At 56.2% G+C, this 20,115-nt stretch overlaps 3 protein-coding genes across 13 annotated transcripts in view; 1 reads left to right on the top strand and 2 right to left on the bottom strand.

Moving 5' to 3' along the window:
* The window catches only part of TK2 (thymidine kinase 2), a 48,296-nt gene extending 30,404 nt beyond the window's left edge, over positions 1-17,892 (top strand). For 3 of the 7 annotated variants that reach the window (XR_015145559.1, XM_086350969.1, XM_086350968.1), the window contains one exon: positions 15,717-15,806. Coding sequence is in view for 3 of the 7 variants with exons in the window: in XM_086350969.1 (XP_086207095.1) it covers positions 15,717-15,790 (74 nt within the window). In the remaining 4 variants the exon portion in view is untranslated. Of the gene's footprint in view, positions 1-15,716; positions 15,807-16,020; positions 16,115-16,966; positions 17,085-17,227 lie in introns of those variants that run through there. The other 4 variants (XR_015145556.1, XR_015145554.1, XR_015145555.1 and 1 more) reach the window with 3 other exon arrangements.
* LOC147353376 (uncharacterized) lies at positions 1,189-6,171 on the bottom strand. Its single transcript, XM_086350962.1, has 2 exons — positions 5,741-6,171; positions 1,189-4,943 (listed from the first exon to the last, which is right to left on the bottom strand). Exons 1-2 carry the CDS (start codon positions 6,062-6,064, stop codon positions 3,831-3,833), a joined length of 1,437 nt encoding a protein of 478 aa, XP_086207088.1. The 5' UTR covers positions 6,065-6,171; the 3' UTR covers positions 1,189-3,830.
* BEAN1 (brain expressed associated with NEDD4 1) overlaps positions 11,040-20,115 on the bottom strand; it is a 38,127-nt gene continuing 29,051 nt past the window's right edge. For 3 of the 5 annotated variants that reach the window (XM_086350992.1, XM_086350994.1, XM_086350991.1), the window contains 3 exons: positions 18,733-18,993; positions 14,035-14,185; positions 11,040-12,813 (listed from right to left, as the gene is read on the bottom strand). In XM_086350992.1, coding sequence (XP_086207118.1) covers positions 12,486-12,813; positions 14,035-14,185; positions 18,733-18,993 — 740 coding nt within the window. In that variant the 3' untranslated portion in view covers positions 11,040-12,485. Of the gene's footprint in view, positions 12,814-14,034; positions 14,186-18,732; positions 18,997-20,115 lie in introns of all 5 variants that reach the window. The other 2 variants (XM_086350990.1, XM_086350989.1) reach the window with 1 other exon arrangement.

Below are 20,115 nucleotides of genomic sequence, written 5' to 3'. Positions count from 1 at the left end.
GTGCTGAAATACAGTTATTAGAAGTATTTCTCATAGGGATATATTTAGCAATTCTGAAACTATACTAGGATCAATTTAGTAGACTCGGTAGACTAAAACAAATAAGCTGTAGATTCTGAGAGCTGTGTTTCTCACTGTTAGAGAAAGATATGTCTATAAATAAGAGGAAGGGTAGAATAAACCCTGTGGTACTGGATTAGAATCAGAGGTCTCAGTGTGAACCCATGATTAAAATTACATATAGCTAGATATGGAAATATAGCTGTGTGCATATGCATGGGTTAGTATACATACGTGTGCTTCCTATCTCTGTCCCGTGAGTGGGCTTAGAGGCAGTGACACCCAGTAACAATGTGAAGACCGGGCACTTAGATCGTGGTCTCTGAACATCATTCTCTAATATAAGGAACCAGAGATCCTAGTGGTTTATTCCAGGGATGAGCAGGTAAACATCTCCAGTAACAAGATCCACGGACATCATAATCCTTTGATGAGATGCACGGAGGACACAGCATCCTTTTTTTTAATGGTGGTATTCCTGCCCAAATGTCTAACCTCACTCCAGCCACAAACACACCAGACAAACTGAGGGACATTCAACAAAATAACTGAATGGTATGCAGTTCTGATCAAAAGTGTAAGATCATCAAAGACAAGAAAAAGACTGAGCAACTATTACAGATTGGAGGGGATGAAAACTCACAAATGTCATGTGGGATCCTGGAGAGGATCCTGGGATAGAGAAGGATATTAATGGGAAAACTGGTGTAATTTAAATAGAGTTTGGCTCAGTGGTAAAGAATCCACCTGCCAATGAAGGAGACACAAGCAGTACAGGCTGGATCTAAGTTGAGAAGATCCCCTGGAGAAGGAAATGGCAACTCACTCCAGTATTCTTGCCTAGAAAATTCCATGCACAGAGGAGCCTGGCTGTCTATAGTCCAGGGAGTCGCAAAAGAGTTGGACATGACTTAGTGACTAAACAACAACATAGTTTGATAATAATTGTATCAACATCAATTTCCTGTTCTTGAGGCTCATACTGTAGTTATGTACAATGACAGTTTCAGGGGGAGCCAGGTGAGGGAGAGAAGGAAATTCTTTGTGCTATTTTGCAACTTTTTTCTAAGTCTAAAATTACCTTAAAATGACTCCTTTCACGGGAAATGTAAACAGAACACTACTATAAACATTATAATCCCCCAGTTTTAATATACGCATGTGTAGAAAAACAGACTGAAAGGAAGTGCATCCACAGCGTGACATTGGGCATCTTCAAACGGTGGAGATTATGGTCATTTTTGCTTTTGTTTTCACATTCATCCGTCTTCTCTGTGTTTTCTACCCATTTGATGGTTTCATTTGTTGGAGACTTGGAAACACCGGTGAATGAGACAAGTGTCTCCCTCATGGAGTTTATATCCTACTGCATGAAAGGGAAAGTGAATAAATACACTGAAGATACCTTTGTGCAGAAAACTGAACTAAGCTGATGTGATTGGTGGCCAGGGAAGGCCTTTGTGAGAAGGTGACGTATAAGGTGAGATGTGACCAACAAGAAAGAGAAGATGGGAAGCAGCGTGCAGTGGGGAGAGGGCAGAGGGAACAGTCTTCACAGAGGCTGTGAGGTAGGGGTGGGTTTAGCTTGTTCAAGAGCCCAGAAGAAGTCTGGGTAGCTCGGCTGCAGGGGGTTGTGGGGGGCATGAGAGGATGTCAGAAGGGTAGGACGTGCCCTGCCTATGGGGCTTGGTATGGCCTTGGGAACCCCGGGAAGGAGTGGAACACCCGAGGGTCATGATGGAATCTAGGTTTTCGCAGAATCCTCAGCAGCTGGATGGAGCTGACTGCAGGGGATGAGGGTGGCGGCTGGGAGACCAGGGAGGGGACTGGTGTCCTCCAGGGATCTGAGTGGGAGGCCTTGGTAGCTCAGTCAGGGGATCAGCCTTCTGTGGAAGGAGGAGGGACGTGGTCAGATGTGGTTCTTGTTGTGACAGAACTATTGTTGGATGAAAGATGTGAGAGAGAAATCAAGAAGGATGTCTACCTTGGGCTTCAGCTTTCCAGTAAGTGGGGAATACTGGGGGCAGGAGCCTGTGGAGAGAGCAAAAGTTCTGCTGTGGTTTGGGACTGAGCCTATTTATTATGTTAATAATCAGAAAATAATGAATAGAGAATGGACAGGGGCTGTGAATCAGACCCAGGACTGGGTGCCCTGGTGGCTGTGGTTCCCGGGTCCATCCCTGCTCCCGCCCCATCCCTTCTCCTGAGGTTCCTGATCCTCTTTGTGTCCAGCCCAGCCTGTTCCCAGCCTGGCCCTGATGTTCTTCCCTAGGATGGAGGCTTATGGCTGGGGTCTGCTCCAAAACCACCAGTCTCACCTCCACTGGCTCCAGACACTGACAGCTCACCGGTTTGGGTGTTGACGGCTGGGTGCTATGCAGAGTAATTGGCATGAGTGGCGTGGAGGAAGGATGGATGGATGGATCCCTGACCAGTATGCCTCTTTTCCCCCAGTGCAGACTGCTTTCTGATCTGTCTCAAAGTCTGTGTAGGGCCTGACCAGCTGTGGGGTTGGGAGGGAGCTGGGGCCAGTGTTCCTTAAATCCTTCCCTCCTGTGGTCCCCCTTGATTTGGGGACTGAAAATGGTAGAGTCATATGCTCGGCTCTGGGGACAACAAGGCAGGCACCAACATTTATTAAGCACCTGCTGTATACCCAGAAGGGGCCTTTGCATGTATGGTCAGTCACTTAGTTGTGTTCGACTCTATGTGATCCCCGTGGACTGCAGCCCGCCAGGCTCCTCTGTCCATAAGATTCTCCAGGCAATAATACTGGAGTGGTTGGCATGCCCTCCTCCAGGGGATCTTCCTGACCCAGGGATTGAACTCACATTTCCTAAATTGGCAGGCAGATTCTTTACCACTGAGCCACTTGGGGAGCCCCAGAAGGGGCCTTTAGCACCCCCTTTATTAGTAAACTTTCCTGTTCACCACCACTCTCAGGGGTAGGTGTTGTCCTCCCCACTGGACAGAAGCAAAGCCAAGGGGCGGGTCCTGGGTGGGTGGCACCTGCCCCTCCATAGAGAGGCTCTTGGCTGGAGAGGGAGACCACTGTCTCTTGGGCCACCGTGAGGAATGCCCGTGTGCATGTGTGGACACGTGCCTGGATGCACCCACTTGTGTGCATGTATGCATGCATATGTCGGGGCAGGAAAGGCTGGTGGAGGGCACCCCCACTCCTCACAGCCTGGGTGATGGAGCCCCCAACCCTGGATGCACAGCAGGCCTGTGAGCTCATCCTGGGCTCCCAACTGTGGCCTTGCTCTCTGTCAACCAGAAGTTAGCTGAAGTTAGAGAAGAGGGTGGCTGACAGACGACACTGAACAGATGGAGGGTGGTTTACATGTCTGCTTGTCTACACAGCTGTCATATAATCTTCCCTGTGACAGGTGCCTGAAGGATGCCAAGGGAGGCTGCTGGTCAGAGATGAAGGGTGATGGTGCTCCCAAGGTCACATGCTGAGCTGGGATGTGAAGGGCACAGGAAGCGCCCCCACTTCTGAGGTCGGCAGTGTGCACACACCTCCTAACCCGTCTCAGCTCCCTGTGAGGCAGATCTGACCTTACCTCCACTTTGCAGACAAGGAAGCATGGCTCAGAGAGGTGGGGGGAGTGGCCCAGAGTCACACAGTCTGTAGGTGGCAGGGCTAGTACCTGAGGCCAGCTGGGATGAGTAGGCTGACATGTCCTCGTGGCTGACATGCTGGGGATTTGGCTGGTGTCCCCACTGTGGTTCCAGACCCATCATTTCTTCAAGTCGGAGTGACATGCTCAGCTGTGGCTCGTGTAGGATCTCCGTGTGGGAACTGGCTCCTCCAGCCCCTTAAGGGGGACGTAGTAAGCACTGGGGGCTCTTGTCCATGAAGTGGAGGCCTGCGGAGACCTCCAGAGCAGAGCAACTTTACCGTCCGGGCTGCCGCCTTTGCTGGCTGGCTCTGGCCCCACGAGAGGCTCCGATTGTCCCTCCTCCTCAACCCTGGGACTAGGGGTGTCCCTCAGGTAGCCCGCTGGAGTTGAGGTTCTGAGGAGGTGGGTGAAGTGCTCACAGAGCTCTTCCATCTCCGAGGAAGTGCTTGGAGGCTCAGTGTCCATGCCAAGGGCAGCTGGATCTGGCAGAGCATCTGGCTTTGGGGCCAAAGAATTCTCTGACAGACAGGACCTGGGCCTCTGCCGGAGCTGGCTGGGGACGGTGGCCCCTTTACACTCAGAAGCCCCGTCGGGGACCCAGGGCTGCTCACCACTGCTACCCGAGGCGGCGGCCACCTCCCCCGGCGCTGGGCTGGGCCCAGGGCCTGGGCCCTGGAGTTGCTTCCCTTCCAGGCTGCTCCAGGGCTGGTCCCAGGGGAGCAAGGGTGTCCGGTGCACCGTGAGGTCGCTGTAGCAGGTCAGGAACTCCTCACTGTCGGAGCATGTGCTGGCATGGCGCAGGGAGCCCAAGGGGAACAGGGGGCCAGTCAGGAGTCCATGGGGGGCTGTTGAGACCTCAGGCTGGTTCAAGGCCACAGGCAGAGAGCAGCGAGCATCAGGGTGTTCGGCCAGGGCGCTCTTGGCTCCCACCCCTGCTGAGGGATCCGGGCCAGGCTGGGCCTCCCACAGGGCCTCCTGCAGCCCCATCTCTGAGCCAGGTCTATGGTGGGGCCCCGCCACTCTCTCTCTGCCTGGCCCGAGGAGCTGCCTGCCCGGGGTCCTGAGAACGGCCTCACATGCGACTCTTGTCAGGAAGATCTCAAACACCATCTGTTTGGTGTCCTCCTCGCTGATAGCCTGGACCAGGGAAAACTCGACCTCGGAGGTGGCCATATAGCCTAGCCGGCCCAGGAGGGTGTGCAGGGTGTGTTCTGAAAGCACAGGCCGCACCCAGTAGGCAAAGTTCCCCGTGTATGTCTGGAACAAACAGGGGTGCTCGTTAGGGTGGCACACGCAAGAGCAGAGTGGCTGTGAGGGGAAGGACCAAAGACTGGCACGGAGGCTCCTGAGAAGCAGGAGGGCCAGGGCATGGGGCCATAAGGAAACCTGGCCCACAGGCATGTCACCCCGGTCCCATTTTACAGAAGGACACACCGAGGCCCAGAGGCAGGACTTTTGTCTCAAGCCACTCAGCAGAAGAAGGAGCCAGCCGGTGCCCTAGCCTGGAGCCAGAAGCGACGAAAGCTTTCCAATGGCTTTCCACAGCACAGGTCTTTGCCTGGCTTCCTGTGGCCTCCTTGTTGCCTGTTCTTTAGAGAAGCAGGAGAGCCTGGTGGTTTGGAGTGGCACTGAGTCTGAGTCCCGTCTGGGCTGTGTATTAGCTGGTGACCACAGAGCAGTTTCCAGGTGGCGCTAGTGGTAAGGAACCTGCCTGCCAATGCAGGAGGCATCAGAGACTCAAGGTTCGATCCCTGGGTTGGGAAGATCCCCTGGAGAAGGAAATGGGCACCGACTCCAGTATCCTTGCCTGGAGAATCCCATGGACAGAGAAGGCTGGTGGGCTCAGGGCCGGAGGATGGAAAAGAGTTGGTCACAACTGAAGCAACTCAGACTACACATCAGTGGTATTAAACTCTGTAGCCCTCAGTTTCCCCAACTGTAAAATGGGACCAATGTCAGTGGGCATGACAGACACATTGTTTCCTCCCCAACCCCGAGGCAGGGCCCTGGCCCCTCCCCAAGACCCTCTCTCCCAGGGTAGTGGCGACACCTACCTTCAGGGACCTGATTTCCTTCCTCCAGGGAAACAGGAGCAGGTGGATAGAGACCAATTCCAGGAACTCCAGTGCCCGCACCAGTTTGTGGTCGATATGCTGGGCAAAGCAGGGAGCCCCCGAGTCAGGGGCCACCTCCTCAGGCAGGTAGAGTTGAAGAGGGGGCCCTGTGTCCAGCAGCTGCTGGGCCCTGCTGGTGAGAGTAGCTTGCCTGCAGACCCGGAGCCGGCCCTCTCCTGCCCCCTCCAGGTAGAAACTGATGAGGTCTTCTAGAAGGGTCTCAGGAGTGTCCTCTTTGGGGCCTGGGGCCCTGGGCCAGCTCATGGCGGCTGTGAGGAGTTGGATGCAGACCAGAGTCCCGTGGCCGCCTAGGCCGGCCTGCCTCTGTCCCGCCCCACGGCTCAATCAGGAAGCCCAGGAGGAAGTTGTGTTAGCAAAAGAGAAAGCAGGGCCTTGTGCCATCTGTCGGTACTCCTCATCCTGGAGCTGGCCAGGGCTGCGGCCAAGCAAGGAGGCTTTGTGGGTGCATCCCATGGGTGGGATGGTTCTGAGGTATGTTCTACCCTGTCTCTGAGAGGGTCCCCCGTGGGACCACCCCAGTTGTCTACAGCAGCAACCTCCTCATAAGTTCGTCCCTGTTGATTCAGCTCCCTCCCTTGTCTTAGTTCCCGGTTCCTTCACTGTGCTTCCTGGGATCACCTCCCACAGAAACTACTTAGACCCAGAGGTTGAATCAGGCACAGGTTTTTGAGGGGGTTGAGATGGACCAGTCACCTATGCACTCTCGTCTAGCGTTCATCCCTTCCCTCCTTCCCTCCCCTCCCTCCTTCCCTCCCCCTTTTTTCCTTCCTTCCTTCCTTTCTTCCATTCACCTACTTCTTAATTCAGTGATGATTCACTCATTCATTCAGTCGCTCAGTGACTCACTCCTTCCTTCCACATGGGTCTGCATTTCTCAAAGTGTGCTCCACGAAAGAGCACTTGTCTGGGTGCTCTTAATCTATCTCCTATGAGTGAAAATTTCCTGTGGCCAAATGCATTTGGGAACTGCTGGACTAAATAAGATCCCCTGGCTTCTTGGCATCAGGACCTTTCCTAAGGGGTGTGAGTTCCCAGGAGGGGCAACCTGTGTGCTGTTCCCTGACTTCTCAGGCCCTGGGTCCTTTCAAGGCTCTCTCCTGGTGCTAGGGGTAGTACTGCCAGAGGCCCATGTCCTTCCACACTGGCCTGGGGCAGGGACGGGGAGGGTTGTAGCTTCCGAGGCAGATGGGAGCCTGGCCTCAGTGGCTCGCTGTCTGGAGAGCCTGTTGGAAGGTGCGGTGGCTCTACATGAACTGGCTGTGACCTGGTAGTCACACAGCCGAGGAAAAGCTGGTTCTTGACCGTTGTTGGCTTTCTGGGAGGCTCTGCTGGCCTCCTGCCCCTCCAGTAACCAGGAAGGGCATCTGATCTGCTGGGTGCTTGGCCTCAGAGCAGCCTCAGACCTGGGCTGCCCGCACCCAGGGTCTTGTTGCTCCCAGCCCCCGGCTCTCCTGCCACCTTTTCTGAGCTCAGTGGCCAGAGCATTCCTACCCCTCCCATTAGGAACTTACTTCCCAATGGGAGGGCTACTTGGGAATGGGTCTCTCGGCTGGTCTGAATCCATCATCTGAGGTCCACTGGTGGGGATGCTAGTCTCCGACACACATTAGTTCACCGATCCTGAACCTCGGCGAGATTAGGTAACTGGCCCAGGTCACATCTGATCATCCTTCTGGGTAGGAGACGTAGGTCAGCATGGGTGGGAGAGTGCTAGTGGAGGTTTGACATTCTGCTCTGACTTAGGGTAGGCTGGTGGGGCGTGGGCCCTGAGACCGAAAGGACAGGGACTGGCTCAAAGGTCCCAGGAGGCAGGCTGGATGGATGCCTTGTTGTGGTCTGGCTGAGGCTGTGACCTCAGGGCCTGAGGCCTGCAGACCTGGGAGTCCTTGAAGAGATGCTGAACAGGCACAGGTGGGCTGCAACCCCTGTGCTCAGCCCCCCAGCCCAGAAACACCAGGCCTGCCCCAGGCAATTGGTCCCAATCGAGAGAGCTCACCTGGGCTTGGGGAGGAGCCCTGTGAGGTCAGCAGAGCCAAACCCTGGATGGGGCGTTCGCTCTCTCGGGTGATGACGCTGTGGGTCCTTCCACCGCTTGTGTCCCCAGCCTGGTCAGTCTTTGGGGGACACTGATGGTGATACCTGAGCGTGAGTGTGGGTGGCCTTGGGGTGGGACCTCTGGGTGTGTGAGCTCTGAGTGTGAGGGGCACAGTGTGTGTGTGTGAGCTGTGTGTGCCGCAGGTAGTGTGAACTGAGTGATGCTGCACACAAGTGTGTGCCTGAGAGTCTCTAGGAAGTTGACATGAGAGACCCCTGTGTATGCATACATGGGTGGGCTTGGCTGGTGCAAGCTAGCGGGTGTCCCAAGGGGCCACTGTGGTCGACTGTGCTTGGTATCCGCCCTGTTCCTCCCTCTCTCAAGGGATTCCTGCTGCTCCCGTATGCCCATCTGGAGGACGTGGAGGGCACTGTGCCCATGCTTGATGGCCCGGTGGCAGCCCACGCAGACCAGGATGATGGCCCCAGCTGAAGGTCTCCAGTCTGAAGACCTGGGCCAGAGGAGCTGCTCAGCTGCGCAAGGTGGAGCAGCTTGGCTGAAGGGCAGCCTCAGACAATGATCCTTGAGAATCTGAGAGCCGTGTGTGATTAATCCACCTCCCTCCCCATTGGCTGACTAACCCTGAGGCAAGCTCCACTCTGGCTCTCGGAGTTGCCAGGGGGACGGAGCGCAGTTGCCCACAGCGGAGACCAGCTCGACAACACCCTGCCTGCACTTTCCACCCTTCCCAGTTTCACTTTCCACTCCCTGGTGCTGTTCCTGGGGTCACCTTCCTCATCAACCCCTTGCACCCCCCATCCTGTCCCAGGGCTGGTCCTGCCCCTCCTCCCGTCCCACCGTCCTGGGAATTTAGCTTCACTTCCCATCTTCTTGGGGCCTCGATGAGCCCCACTGCCCAGTGCTCATGTGGGCCCAACCCCTCAGGGCCCCCTGGCAGAGAGAGGCATCCAGTCTCCTAGGAGTGTGAGGAACTTGGATGTGGCGTCATAGGTGAACACGCCATAGTGTGTCAGAGTGGACACAAGGCATGTTGCGAATGGAGGAGGTGGAGAACACTGAGCTTGATAGCCCCTGGGGGGGCTGTGGGATCCTGAGTTTGTTTGCTTTTGGAACAGGGTATGGGTGTGGGGCAGAGAAGGCAATGGCACCCCACTCCAGTACTCTTGCCTGGAAAATCCCATGGACGGAGGAGCCTGGTAGGCTGCAGTCCATGGGGTCGCTAAGAGTCGGACACGACTGAGTGACTTCACTTTCACTTTTCACTTTCATGCATTGGAGAAGGAAATGGCAACCCACTCCAGTGTTTTTGCCTGGAGAATCCCAGAGATGGGGGAGCCTGGTGGGCTGCTGTCTATGGGGTCGCACAGAGTTGGACACGACTGAAGCGACTTAGCAGCAGCAGCAGCAGCAGCAGCATGGGTGTGGGGTCGTTCCAGTTGGAATTGCCATGGGTACCAGGTGAGCTGGGCAGCACCACCATGAAGGCTGCCATATTCGTTCCCAGAAGGGGCCTCAGAGTACAGAGGTGGCACCTGAGCTGTGCACCGTGGTGTTTAGGACAGGGGAGTGGTTATTTTGTATACCGTGAGAGGTGCTGAGCTATCTGGCTGTGCCTAGAGAGGTGCTGCGGGGTTGGGGTGGGGAGGGGGGCGGCAGGAATGATTCCTGTACATGGAATGCTTGAACGGTTTAAACCTCACGGAACATCCCGAGGGTGGAGGACAAGACCAGGATCAAAACAAGTTCCGTTACAACTATGAGTGTCTGCAGGCAGTGGGTTAGAAACTGGGAGAAGGGAATTTGCGTCTTTCAGGGGCTCACTGGCTTTGAACAGTGGTGGAAGGCAGCCAGCAGGTGGCAGTGTGGGCTTGCAGTGGGACCCAGGACAGGGCTGTACCGTCCTTCAGGATCACACCCCACTTTCAGGGCACTTAGGGGTTTAGGACTATGCTCATGGACTCTACCTGAATTCCAGTAGGAGGGAAGATTGACAGAGAAAGGGTACCTATCAGACAAGGGATCAACAACCAAAGCCAAAATCTTATAGAAAGCAGAGACAAAAGAATTTCTGCAGAGGGGGAGAAAATGACTTACTTCAGTCATTTCAGCCTGATTTCCTCCCCCACACCTTCCCCACTGCTTCCTGATAGTCAAAGCTGTCAGAGTGTGGAGTGAAATGCCAGTCTTCTGGTGTTCCTGGAGTCAAGTCCTGCAAATTTATGGCTTGTCTTGGTGGCAGTTACACTGGCCAAGTCTTGGAGAATCGATGCCATGTTTTAGAGAGGTTTAAAAAAAAATTACGGCTTCCCAGGTGGCTAAAGAATCCACTAAGAATCTACTTGCTAAGCAGGAAATGTGGATTCAATCCTTGGTTCAGGGAAGATCCCCTGGAGGAGGACATGGCAACCCACTCCAGGATTCCTTTCTGGAAAATCCCATGGGCAGAGGGGCTTGGCAGGCTGCTGGTCCTCCGGTGGCCAAGAGTCAGATACAACTTAACCAACTAAACAACAACAACAAAGTAACTGGTGTAAATCACAGACTACCCAAAATGTCCCTGTCCTAGAAGAATAACAAGGTTTCAGTGACTGCTGACTTTGAGAAAAGTAACATATTTTCAGTTTGCTGATTTAACCCTTTCCTTACAAGTGTCAGATGGTGCCAACCCCACCATGGGCTCCTTATTCAGGTTAGTTCTTACAACATTTTTTATTGATATATTTATTTTGAACACAGAAAAGATACATTGTTGCTTATTTAGCGCTTAATCCAGGGACAAGAAAAGCTGCTTGGCTCCATCCCTTCAACACTGATGAGCATGTGGGGGTTTTTATCTCCCCCCCAACACCGGCACTCTCTAGGGTTGCAGAAGCAAGATGTGTTTCTTAAAAGAACCTCAGCCCTGGAGTGCATTTTAAAAGCTATACAGTACAACAGACAAGAGATTATTTTTTTGCCTAGAAAACAGTACACCACAAAGGTGGACAGAACTGCGTGTAAACAAGGTCCCTTCCCCGGGCAGAGTCAGGGGCGCCAGGATGCTACAGAACCTCTGGGTGGATTCCTTTCAGTTCTGCACCAGAAGAAATGCTATTTCTACAGAAAATAAGATTCACGATTGCCTTCCTCGCCACCTCTCTTCTTAAGAAAGGGATTACTAAATTGTCTTAGCCCTTTATTGGAGGAATGGAAATGTAGGGGAGAGGCTGGTTGGGGGTGCTGCAGTTTAAGGAGTGGGTGGGGAGGGAGGCGGGGTGGGTTGGAGGACTGCCGCTGGTGATGCTGGTGGGGATGCTCTTTATGGGCGCTGGGCTGCCACCCTCGTGCAGGCTGGGTCTGCAGGCATCAGCTCTGTTACCTGCGTGGTCTCTGATGGAAATTGCTGGGATTCAGGGGCCAAGGTCTAAGTCTGTTTACAACGAGGCCCATGTACTCCTTTCTGCGGTAGCCCCAGCAGCAAGGCTGAGATGCAACCACTGGTCCTCTCGCGGTGGCACAGTAGGGCCCACATCCCCTTGATTTCATTTGCGCCAGCACCATGGAGGGCAGACCAGAAGGTGCTGGCTCCCAACTCCCAACCCTGAGCCCCCACCTAGAGGGCCAGCACTGCTCCTGGGGTCCGTCTCCAGCCCACTCGAGCTTAGGCCATGAATGGCCAGCAGGGCATGCCCCTAGTGAGGGGCTGCTCCTCTGCCTCAGCGCCTGTCCCCAGCAAGGCCCCACCCCATCTTCTTTGAAGCCCCTCAGTCCCAGGCAGTGGTTGAATGGGCATGGGCACCGCCGTGACCCACTAACCACCACCCCACCACCACCACCGCACGCCCACTGAGGGCCCTGTCCATCACTTGGGGCTTGGAGTGGGGGCTTTGGAGATAACTCCGCTACCACCACCAGACGGAGGGTGCTGGGCTAGGGATGGGGCAGGGTGTGGCAAGGGTTTCCAGGTTGTGCCTGGGCCCCCAGTCCCGTGTCCCTCATTCTATAAGTGGCAGGTGTTGTGGCTCTTCTGCCCTGGGGTGGGGACATACAGACAGCGTGGAGCTGAGCCTCACTGAGGCCTGTCCCACCAACTGGGAGGACCAGCTGCCTCCTGGGGGTTGGGGGTGAGTTTGGGCAGGAAGCTGACCTGGGGTGGCTGAGCAGCTTCTGGGGGGCAGAGTCAGCGTTGGGGTCCAGGCTTTCCAGTGAGGGCAGGGCAGACAGCCTGGGGAGAGGGCAGAGTGAACCCCAGCCCCTTCTCTGCCTTCTTTCTCCTAGCACTGGCTCCAGGGGTATCACTGGCAGGCTGGGGAGGAGACTGGAGGTCAGGAGAGCTTCGTCTGCAATGAAACCTTCGCAGGTGGGATTGTGTATCTGGTGGGGGGGGGAGGCCTGTGTGTGTGTGTGCACGCCTGTACACGTGAGGGACATGTCTGGATGTATGTGTGCACATGGGTGTGTCAGTGTGTGTCTGTCCAAGTTGTGTGTATATGTGTGCATGTGGGGGTGCCATGTGAGCATCCGTGTGTGTGTGTGTGTGTGTGTGTGTGTGTGTGTGTACACGCCTCTGTGTGCCTGAAAGATGTGATTCAGCCCCGAGGGGCCAGCAGGACCTGACCACCAGGTCGCTCACATGATCTGCTCTGGGCCCAAGGCCGGGGCCTGGGTTGGGGTGGGCGGGCCCTGGGAACTCTGCGGGCCTGGTTGCGGTCCAGGCAGTGGCAGCCGGCCTGATGGAGGGCTGGCCCCACACACAGCCTCATAAGGGGGCAGGGTGTCCATGGAGACAGTGCGGAGGCCACTCTGGCCCTGCGGCCTCTGCGCCTGCTGGTGTCGGCCAGGGCTGTGGCCATTGCCCACATCCAGCTCGGGGCAGGAGTCGGTCAGTGAGTAGGGGGGCGGGGCATCCGTAGGGATGTACAGCTGAGTGGCGCCCGGTCCCACACACTCCTCGTAACTGCAAGAGAAGAAGCTCCCTCAGGCCCTGTGTGAGCTGGCCTCAGTGGCAGGTAGCGGGCCGCCCCCCCTCCTCCCCCGCCCCACCTGCCCAGGGCTAGAGGCCTAGCCACAGTGACAGGCTGCCCTGGAGTGGAGCAGGCCAGGCCTTAGTCCCACTGACTCCAGTGAGACCCCTCCACTCCCTGGGGAGGGGCACCAAGCACACTGAGACCTGGATTCTGGCCCTGACTCAGCCTGGGTGTCCCTGTGAACACAAGTGACCAAGTCACCGAATGCTGGGTCCCAGATCTCTTAGAACAGCAGCCGCTACTGCCTTAGCGTCTCCAGGTGGGGCTCCCAGTGTGGGGAGCACTGGTGGGGGCAGCCAGACACTCCTTGGTCTCAGGTCACCCCAAAGTGCTCCTTCAAGGGTTAGGGAGGACTTCCTGGGGGCCCCTCTGAACCTGAAGCTACAGGGCAGAAAATCACCCATCCTCCGGGAAAGTCCATCCCTCCCAGTGACCCTGGGGAGGGGGTGGTGGTAAAGAGTAAAAAGGTGATGGGGAGGCTGGGGCTGTGTGCAGGGTGCAAGGGGGTCCCCTGGATGGGAAGTGCTGGTGTCCTGACTTCTCTTTCCAGGTCCTAAGTGGTGGGTAAGGTGCCTGAGAGTGGCTGCCAGGACAGGACCCAGAAGAGAATCCCCCCAAGACAGGGCCACCTGGTGGGCATGAGCGCAACTGGAGACAGTGACACCTGTCCCAGTGGGTGTGATCTGGACTTCAGGGGCTCATACTAAGGGAGACAGAGGACGAGATGGCTGGATGGATCACCAGTGCAGTGCACATGAATTTCAGCCAGCTCCGGGAGATAGTGAAGGTCAGGGAAGCTCGCTGTGCTGCAGGGTGTGATGTAGTCCATGGGGTCGCAAAGAATCGGACAGGACTGGGCAGCTGAACAACAACCAAGGGGCTCGGGCCTGGACCCTCCACCTCGCTCCTCACCCATCCTGAAGCAACTGAACTTTTCTTCTTTTCACCTTTTGGAGTGTGTCTCGGTGACATCTGCTGAGTCACGCCCCACCTCACTTGGTCAGGAGGGTGAGGAGATGGCCGCGCCCACTGAGCAGATGTGTTCTGCCTTTGTACCATCTGGGGTGTTGCCAGTCCCTGTGGGGGCGGGGCTTCCTGTCTGGAGCCCCGCCCTCTCAGGCCCTCCTGCCGCCCCTGCGTGGCCTCCTTACCCGGGTGGAGAGTCTGGGTACAGCTCTTGGAGCACCGTGGCATCCACGTCCCCATCAGAGCTAAGGTCCAAGGGCGGAGGCCAGTCCTCGGCGGGGCTGCAGGCGTAGCGCATCCTGTGGCTCGGGCGGCCGTATATGTGCCCGTCGGACACTGCAGGGAATGGACGGACATTCGGCCTGGGTCTCAGGCTGGCGCCAGGGAGTCTGCCTGCGGCCACAGTCCTGTCACTATCCTGCCCCTCCCTCACCATGCACAGCTGCCTTCATCCCCTCAGTGAGCCCCAGAACATGAGTGCCAGTGCTCTGCTGAGTGTGTGTTGGGGGTGGTCACAGAGAGGAAGCAGAGCTGGCTCGGGCCTGGTGGGGCTCCCAGGGTGCTGAGCAGCCTGTCCTGGGAACAGCCAGGTCGTGAGCAAGCACATCATGAGCTTTGACAGGTGTCGTACTAGGGCTGTGGGAGCAGAGAAGGGCCTGACCCAGCCTGGAGGTGAGGGAGGGCTTCCTGGAGGAAAGGCTCTCAGAACTGAATCTTGTCTAGAAATCAGCCACGATAAGAGGGGCAAGCCTGGCAGAGGGAACAGAACAGCTCAGGTCAAGGGTGGTGGGGGTGCGGGGAGATGAGAAAGAAGACTGTAGTGTGAACAGGATGCTTTGAGCTGTGGAGAAGGGCTGGGGCATGACAAACGGGGAGGAAGTGTCGGGGAATGAGGACTGCAGAGGTCTCTGAGGTTAGGTCTCCCGCCCTTTAGGTTTCCCGGGGAGAAAACGGGGCTTCTATGATGAATCCTGGTGACTTCACAGACGACACTGTCTTCTGTTGTTGTTGTTTTTATCGCACAAGTACATCAAAGACTCTTGAAATGTCCTGAAGCTGAGAAACATATTTAACTGTGCTTGTGCAGCATCTACCAACAGAATCTTATTTTCTTAGACCTAGTAACACTGCTTAGGGAATGCCGACGGAGTAGTCTTCTCATTCTACAGCTGGGATTCAGAGAGGATCAGTGACTTGACAGAGGCCACACAGCAAATTACTGGTAGGGCCACAGGGTGACTGGATGTCCTGGCTCCTAACCCTAGAAGCTCTCCACCTCCCAGTTTCCAACAGGTCTGGCAGAGGCTGGAGGACCGTGGGAGCTACAAAGATGGCTGAGACAGGAGGTCTCCGGACTGCCCTGGCCTCCCAGGTGGCCCCTCCCCTCGGAGGGTGGGGCCTGAAGTGGGCGGGGCTTGTCTGCCTTGGGTGAGACTTGCGACCTTTCTTTGAGGTCAACACCACTGTTGGGTTGCCCTTCCCATTGTATAGCCAGGAGCTCAGGGTCCTGTAGCTGGTAGAGTGTGCAGCTGGAATTCACGCATAGTCTGTACAACCCCAAAGACTGCTCCTTGCATTCCCCAAACTCTCTTTCCCATTCTTGACACATTGGTGAGTGGAAAAATCTGGATACAAAACTCCATCTGTGGGTACAATCCCAGGATTATCTACAGACATCACGAAAGCTCTTAGAAGAAAATATTCCAAACAGTGGCTCTGTTTGGAGGACAGGAACAGAACCCTTAATTTTTTATGTTTTCTGTATTTTAAAGGTTTTCAACAGTGATCACACATTACGCTTCTCCTAGGAAAAAGGACTCCAATAACATGCTGAGAAGATGCTGAAATGAGATTTGTTTCCTTTTAGGTCACCAGCTGAAGAATGAGAATTTGGGGAAGAAGTTGGGGAAGAAGCTGAGGAGAGAGGAAAACATGAAATGACTGGGTGAGAACAGAAGAGCCGCAGTGGCTGGCCCTGGGCTCCGGTGCTGGGTCCCATTCCCACCAGTGTTGGCGGGCAGGGCCCCGTCCACTGTGTGCTGGGGTAGGGGGCAGCCAGGGCTGTCTGGACCTCGGGAAAACTGAGGCTCTTTCCTGGTGGGCAGGCCTGAGAGCTGACGCTGCTCTTCACCTCTGTCTCCCTGTGGTTACTTTCCTTGGGCCCCCCATAGGCTGAGCATCTTAGGGAAACTGAGGCCACCCTGAGGCATTCACCTAGCCCAGACCACAGTCCTGTGATGACTCAGGTCAGCCCCAGACATCCAGGTGGGTAGAGCTCTCAAGGAACAGCTGGAAAGAAACTCCACTCCCCCAGTCTGAACTTCCCAAATTCCTTTCTCCTCTACCCTCATCAGCATGCACTCAGATAGTCCAGGGAGACCCAAATCTCTCTCTTCCCTTATTTACCCAAGTTAAGGTATACCTCTTTCATTATTCAGCCCCAGTCCAAGGTTAGCAACCTTACACAGGCTCCAGAGAGTGGGGAGGAGGAACTTGCATCCATAAGTGTCACTGTGCAGTAGCCTCAGGATCTTATTCACCCTCACAGGGATTTAAGAGAGGGACACAGTGGGTGCCTTCTTCTCGCAGATGAAGAAACAGAGATGTCAAGTCACTTGCTCTAAACCTCCAGCAAGTGAGAGAGGGCCAGATCCATCTCCTAAAGCTCAAACTCAAGACCTTTCCATCTTATGGAAAGAGAACAAATTTCTTTCTCTTTCTCTTCTTCTTTCTTTCCTTCCTTCTTTCTTCCCTAGTCTCTCTGACTCATTCCTTCATTCACTCACTCCTTCACTCATTCTCAAACATTCACTGGCGCCTCTCTCTGCACCTGACCAGCCTGCAGAAGGGCCCTGAGGGCAGGCAGGGGAGGACTGACTTTGCCCCGAGGGCACCGGGGAGCCATTGCGTGGCACTGAGCAGAGGCTACAGTTCAATCGTGGTGCTTGTTCCATGGAGAAGGCCTTGGGGGCACCAGGCCAGCGGCTGGCAGCTGTAGAGGCTGCAGCATTAGTTATCTCAAGGGGGAGAGATAATGAAAATAGTTAACACGAACTGGGCACTTACTCATAAACCAGGCACTGTGCTATTTTAGACCTGACAATAACTTTGGGGCAGGTCCCCATGTACCCATTGTATAGATGACTCACAGAGCTGAGTGACTTTCCTGAGGCTGCTTGGTAAGAAGTGGAGATGAAGGCTGCTGTGGACCCTGGGTCCGAGGTGCCTCTGAGATGTAAGAGCCTTGGGGCATCGGGTGAGGAGGATGGGTGGGGCCTGGAGCTGGAGGGTGCCTGAGATTGAGCAGGGGTGGGTCCTCCTGAGAGGACCCAGGGCTCAGGGTGGGGCTCTGAGGAACCTTGAGATTCCTCTTCTCAGGAATCTACCGGCAAGTCTGAGAAGAAGCCACCAGAGTGATGGGAGAGAGCCTGGAGAGGCTGAGTCACCGGAGCCAGGGAGGGTGTCTGAAGGACAGAGGGTCCCCCATGGCCAGGAGGCTGCTGCTCGTCGGAGCGTGGTGGCTCTTGTGTCCCCTCTCCCCTGGCTTCTTTTCAAGCCTCCTGGCAGTCCCTGGTGTACCCCCTGAAGGCTGGGGGATGGCATGGGGGCATCAGCACCTCCAGGCCTCCTGCTGAGGCCCCAACGAGATGCCAAAGCCAGAGCTGAGAACAGAGGCGAGGGCAGGGAGGCGGGAGCCCCGCAGCAGGGTCTCCAAGGCGACGGGGCCACGGGGCTGCAGTGAGTCAGCATCAGGCAGCAAAGGCCTGAGCCCAGATGCAGCCTGGCGGTGGCCTGCACTCACCCCACCTGCTCCGAAGTCAGAGCTGGGGGCTTGCTCATGTGACACTGGCCCCATGGCCCCACCACGCACTCAGGGCAGACTAGCCTGCCCGAGGCCTCTCTCTTTCCTCAAGGCCAAGGTCGACCTCTCCACTCAATCTTGGAAATTCCCTTGGCCCTCTCTCCTGAGCTCTAAGTCCCAGGCTCAGGCTCGGGTACATTCAAGCCACTCAACAAGTCCCTCTAGCTCCTGGTCTTTAAAATGGGCTACCACAGCTCTCGCTGGGAAAATGGGATGGGGTGGTGACTTCCTCTGCTGTGGAGCAGGTCCCTCTGGGCTAGGCCCGTGCTGGGCTGTGAGCTTAGTGCGAGGAGAGCTACAGCTGCCCAGCGTCAGGCACTGCTGGGGGTGGGTGCAGTGCTCAGGAAGTCCTGGAGTGGGGATCACCCCTGCCTGAGAGGAGGGCATGAGGAGGGGCAGAGAGGCTCTAAAAGGAGGAGGCATTGGTGCCAGGTCTGGAAGGACAAGCAGGCTTCTGTCAGATGGGGAGGTGGTGGGGAATGGCATTCTAGGCACAGGGAAGAGCGCATGCAGATGCGGAGGTGGGAGGGAGCAGGAAGGAGGCGCCTTGGGTGGGGGAGCAGGAGGGGTAGAGGGCAAGGGTCGGGCTCTGTGAGGTGGGCAGGCTGGCCATCCTGGGCCTGACTGGCTCCATCCTGGGGTGGGAGAGGTCGAGGGTGGTACTGGGCTCCTTGTTGGGGGGAGGTGGGCACGCTCTGGGCAGGAGCCTTGTGCTCCTCAAGGGTCAGGCTGGTGCTTCAAGGGCAGGAACAGGCAGGTTGGTCTCACGAAGGCTGGGGCTGGGGAGAAGCCCTACACCCACTCTTTGACCTTCAGCCTCATCCTTGGCAGACAGCTGGGCTTCCCACGCCACTGAGGCATTATGGTGAGTGCCTCTGGGCTCTTCCTGATCACTCAGGACCTCTATGAGGCAGCCTGACCACCCTGTCCCACCCACGGTAGAGCCACCACCTCCCTGCTGCCGCCTGGGTGACAATCGGACAGGGGGCCTGGGGGTGCCCAGGGATGGGCAGCAGCTCACCGTAGCCCTGCTCGTACTCTCGATGGCGCCGGCGGCGGCGGCGGTGGCGGCGATGGTGGTGGCGGCGGTGGCGCTGGCGCTGGCGCTGGAGCCGGGCTTGCCTGTCCCTGCGGATGCTGCCCACGATGATGGTGATGCAGGAGAGGATGATGACCACGCCTATGACCGCGCTCGCCACCAGCACGGGGGACACGAGCAGGTGGCTGTGCTCCGAGCTCTCCGAGAACGTGGGATAGAAGTAACTGGTGCGGTTGTACCGAGCTACTGTGGACAGAGAGAGACACTGAACAGAGATCCTGCCCCACACCTTCCTCCTGCCTCCCTGCTGCCCTGCGAGTTATCCCTCCCTCGGTGTGCGTGTTAAGTGACTCCAGTCGTGTCCAACTCTTTGCGACCCTACGGACCATAGCCCACCAGGCTCCTCTGTCTGTGGGATTTTCCAGGCTGGAAACTGGAGTGGGTGGCTGTGCCCTCCTCCAGGAGATTAGTGCCGCCTGGGAAGCCCTCATTCCTAAGTAAATGGAGGCTACTGTGGCCCATGGACTTTATCCTGACTGCTTCTGCTAGGGAGGAAGGGAGGAGTGCCTTGCCCATCCTGCCCCCCACCCCCACATCTACAGGAGCCTCTACTAGTGAGGATTGACCTCTTCTCCTCTCCCCTGAAGCCTCTGCCCTGGGAGCTCAGCCAACTCAAAGATAGGGAAAAAGGAAGCTCAGAGAGGGCAACGGACTTGCTCAAGGTCACACAGCAAATTAGTGGCAGAGCTGAGGCTTGAACCCAAGATCCAGTGCTAGACCAGGACTCTCCTCCACCAAGGCACGAGGTTGGAAGGTCAGTGTGACTTTGCCAAGGTCTTAGGAATGGATGGAGGATACTCATGCATTGGAGTTTGAGGACAAACCATACTGGTCTCCTGCTTCGGGGGTGAATCCTACCCAGGGGACACCAGGGAAATCAGGCGGGCCTGGGCCTGCGGGCAGTAACTGACCCAGGCAAGTCAGGGGGCTGGATCTGATCAGGGAGGACTTCTCGGAGAAGGTGAAATTTGGAGGTATTCCAGGCAGGGGAAGAGCAAGGGCAAAGGTGCAGAGAGGTACGAAGGGGCTTCTAGGAAGGGGCGTGACATGGCAGGAGTATGGGAAGACGAAAGAACCTTGTCTAGGACCAACAGCTGGGTCCCTGAGAGCCCTACTAAAGGAAGCTTCTGGGAGCCATGATGGCTTTGTCCTCCCGATGGATAAGATGATGGAGCCCTGGGGGCTGGAGCACCAGGGAGGGGTTAGAATCAGCCAAGAGCATCCACGGGCCTCTGCCCAGGGAGAACCAGCACCTCATTAGTGAGTCTCTGTGACTGCTCCTTAATTCCCTCCCACTCAGCTGGG

Source organism: Bos grunniens, chromosome 18 (genome assembly GCF_055505025.1).
Source record: "Bos grunniens cultivar Pamir isolate PY7600 chromosome 18, Bosgru_T2T1.0, whole genome shotgun sequence".
NCBI lineage: Eukaryota > Metazoa > Chordata > Mammalia > Artiodactyla > Bovidae > Bos > Bos grunniens.
Note: the sequence above shows the minus strand (reverse complement) of the source record. Positions and strands in the feature narration are given on the sequence as shown.

Excerpts from the sequence above, each read along its gene's own strand:
- LOC147353376 (XM_086350962.1), bottom strand. The coding sequence starts at position 6,064 with ATGAGCTGGCCCAGGGCCCCAGGCCCCAAAGAGGACACTCCTGAGACC. Across the intron at positions 4,944-5,740 it reads AGGAAATCAGGTCCCTGAAG|ACATACACGGGGAACTTTGC; the intron begins GTAGGTGTCGCC and ends TGTTTGTTCCAG.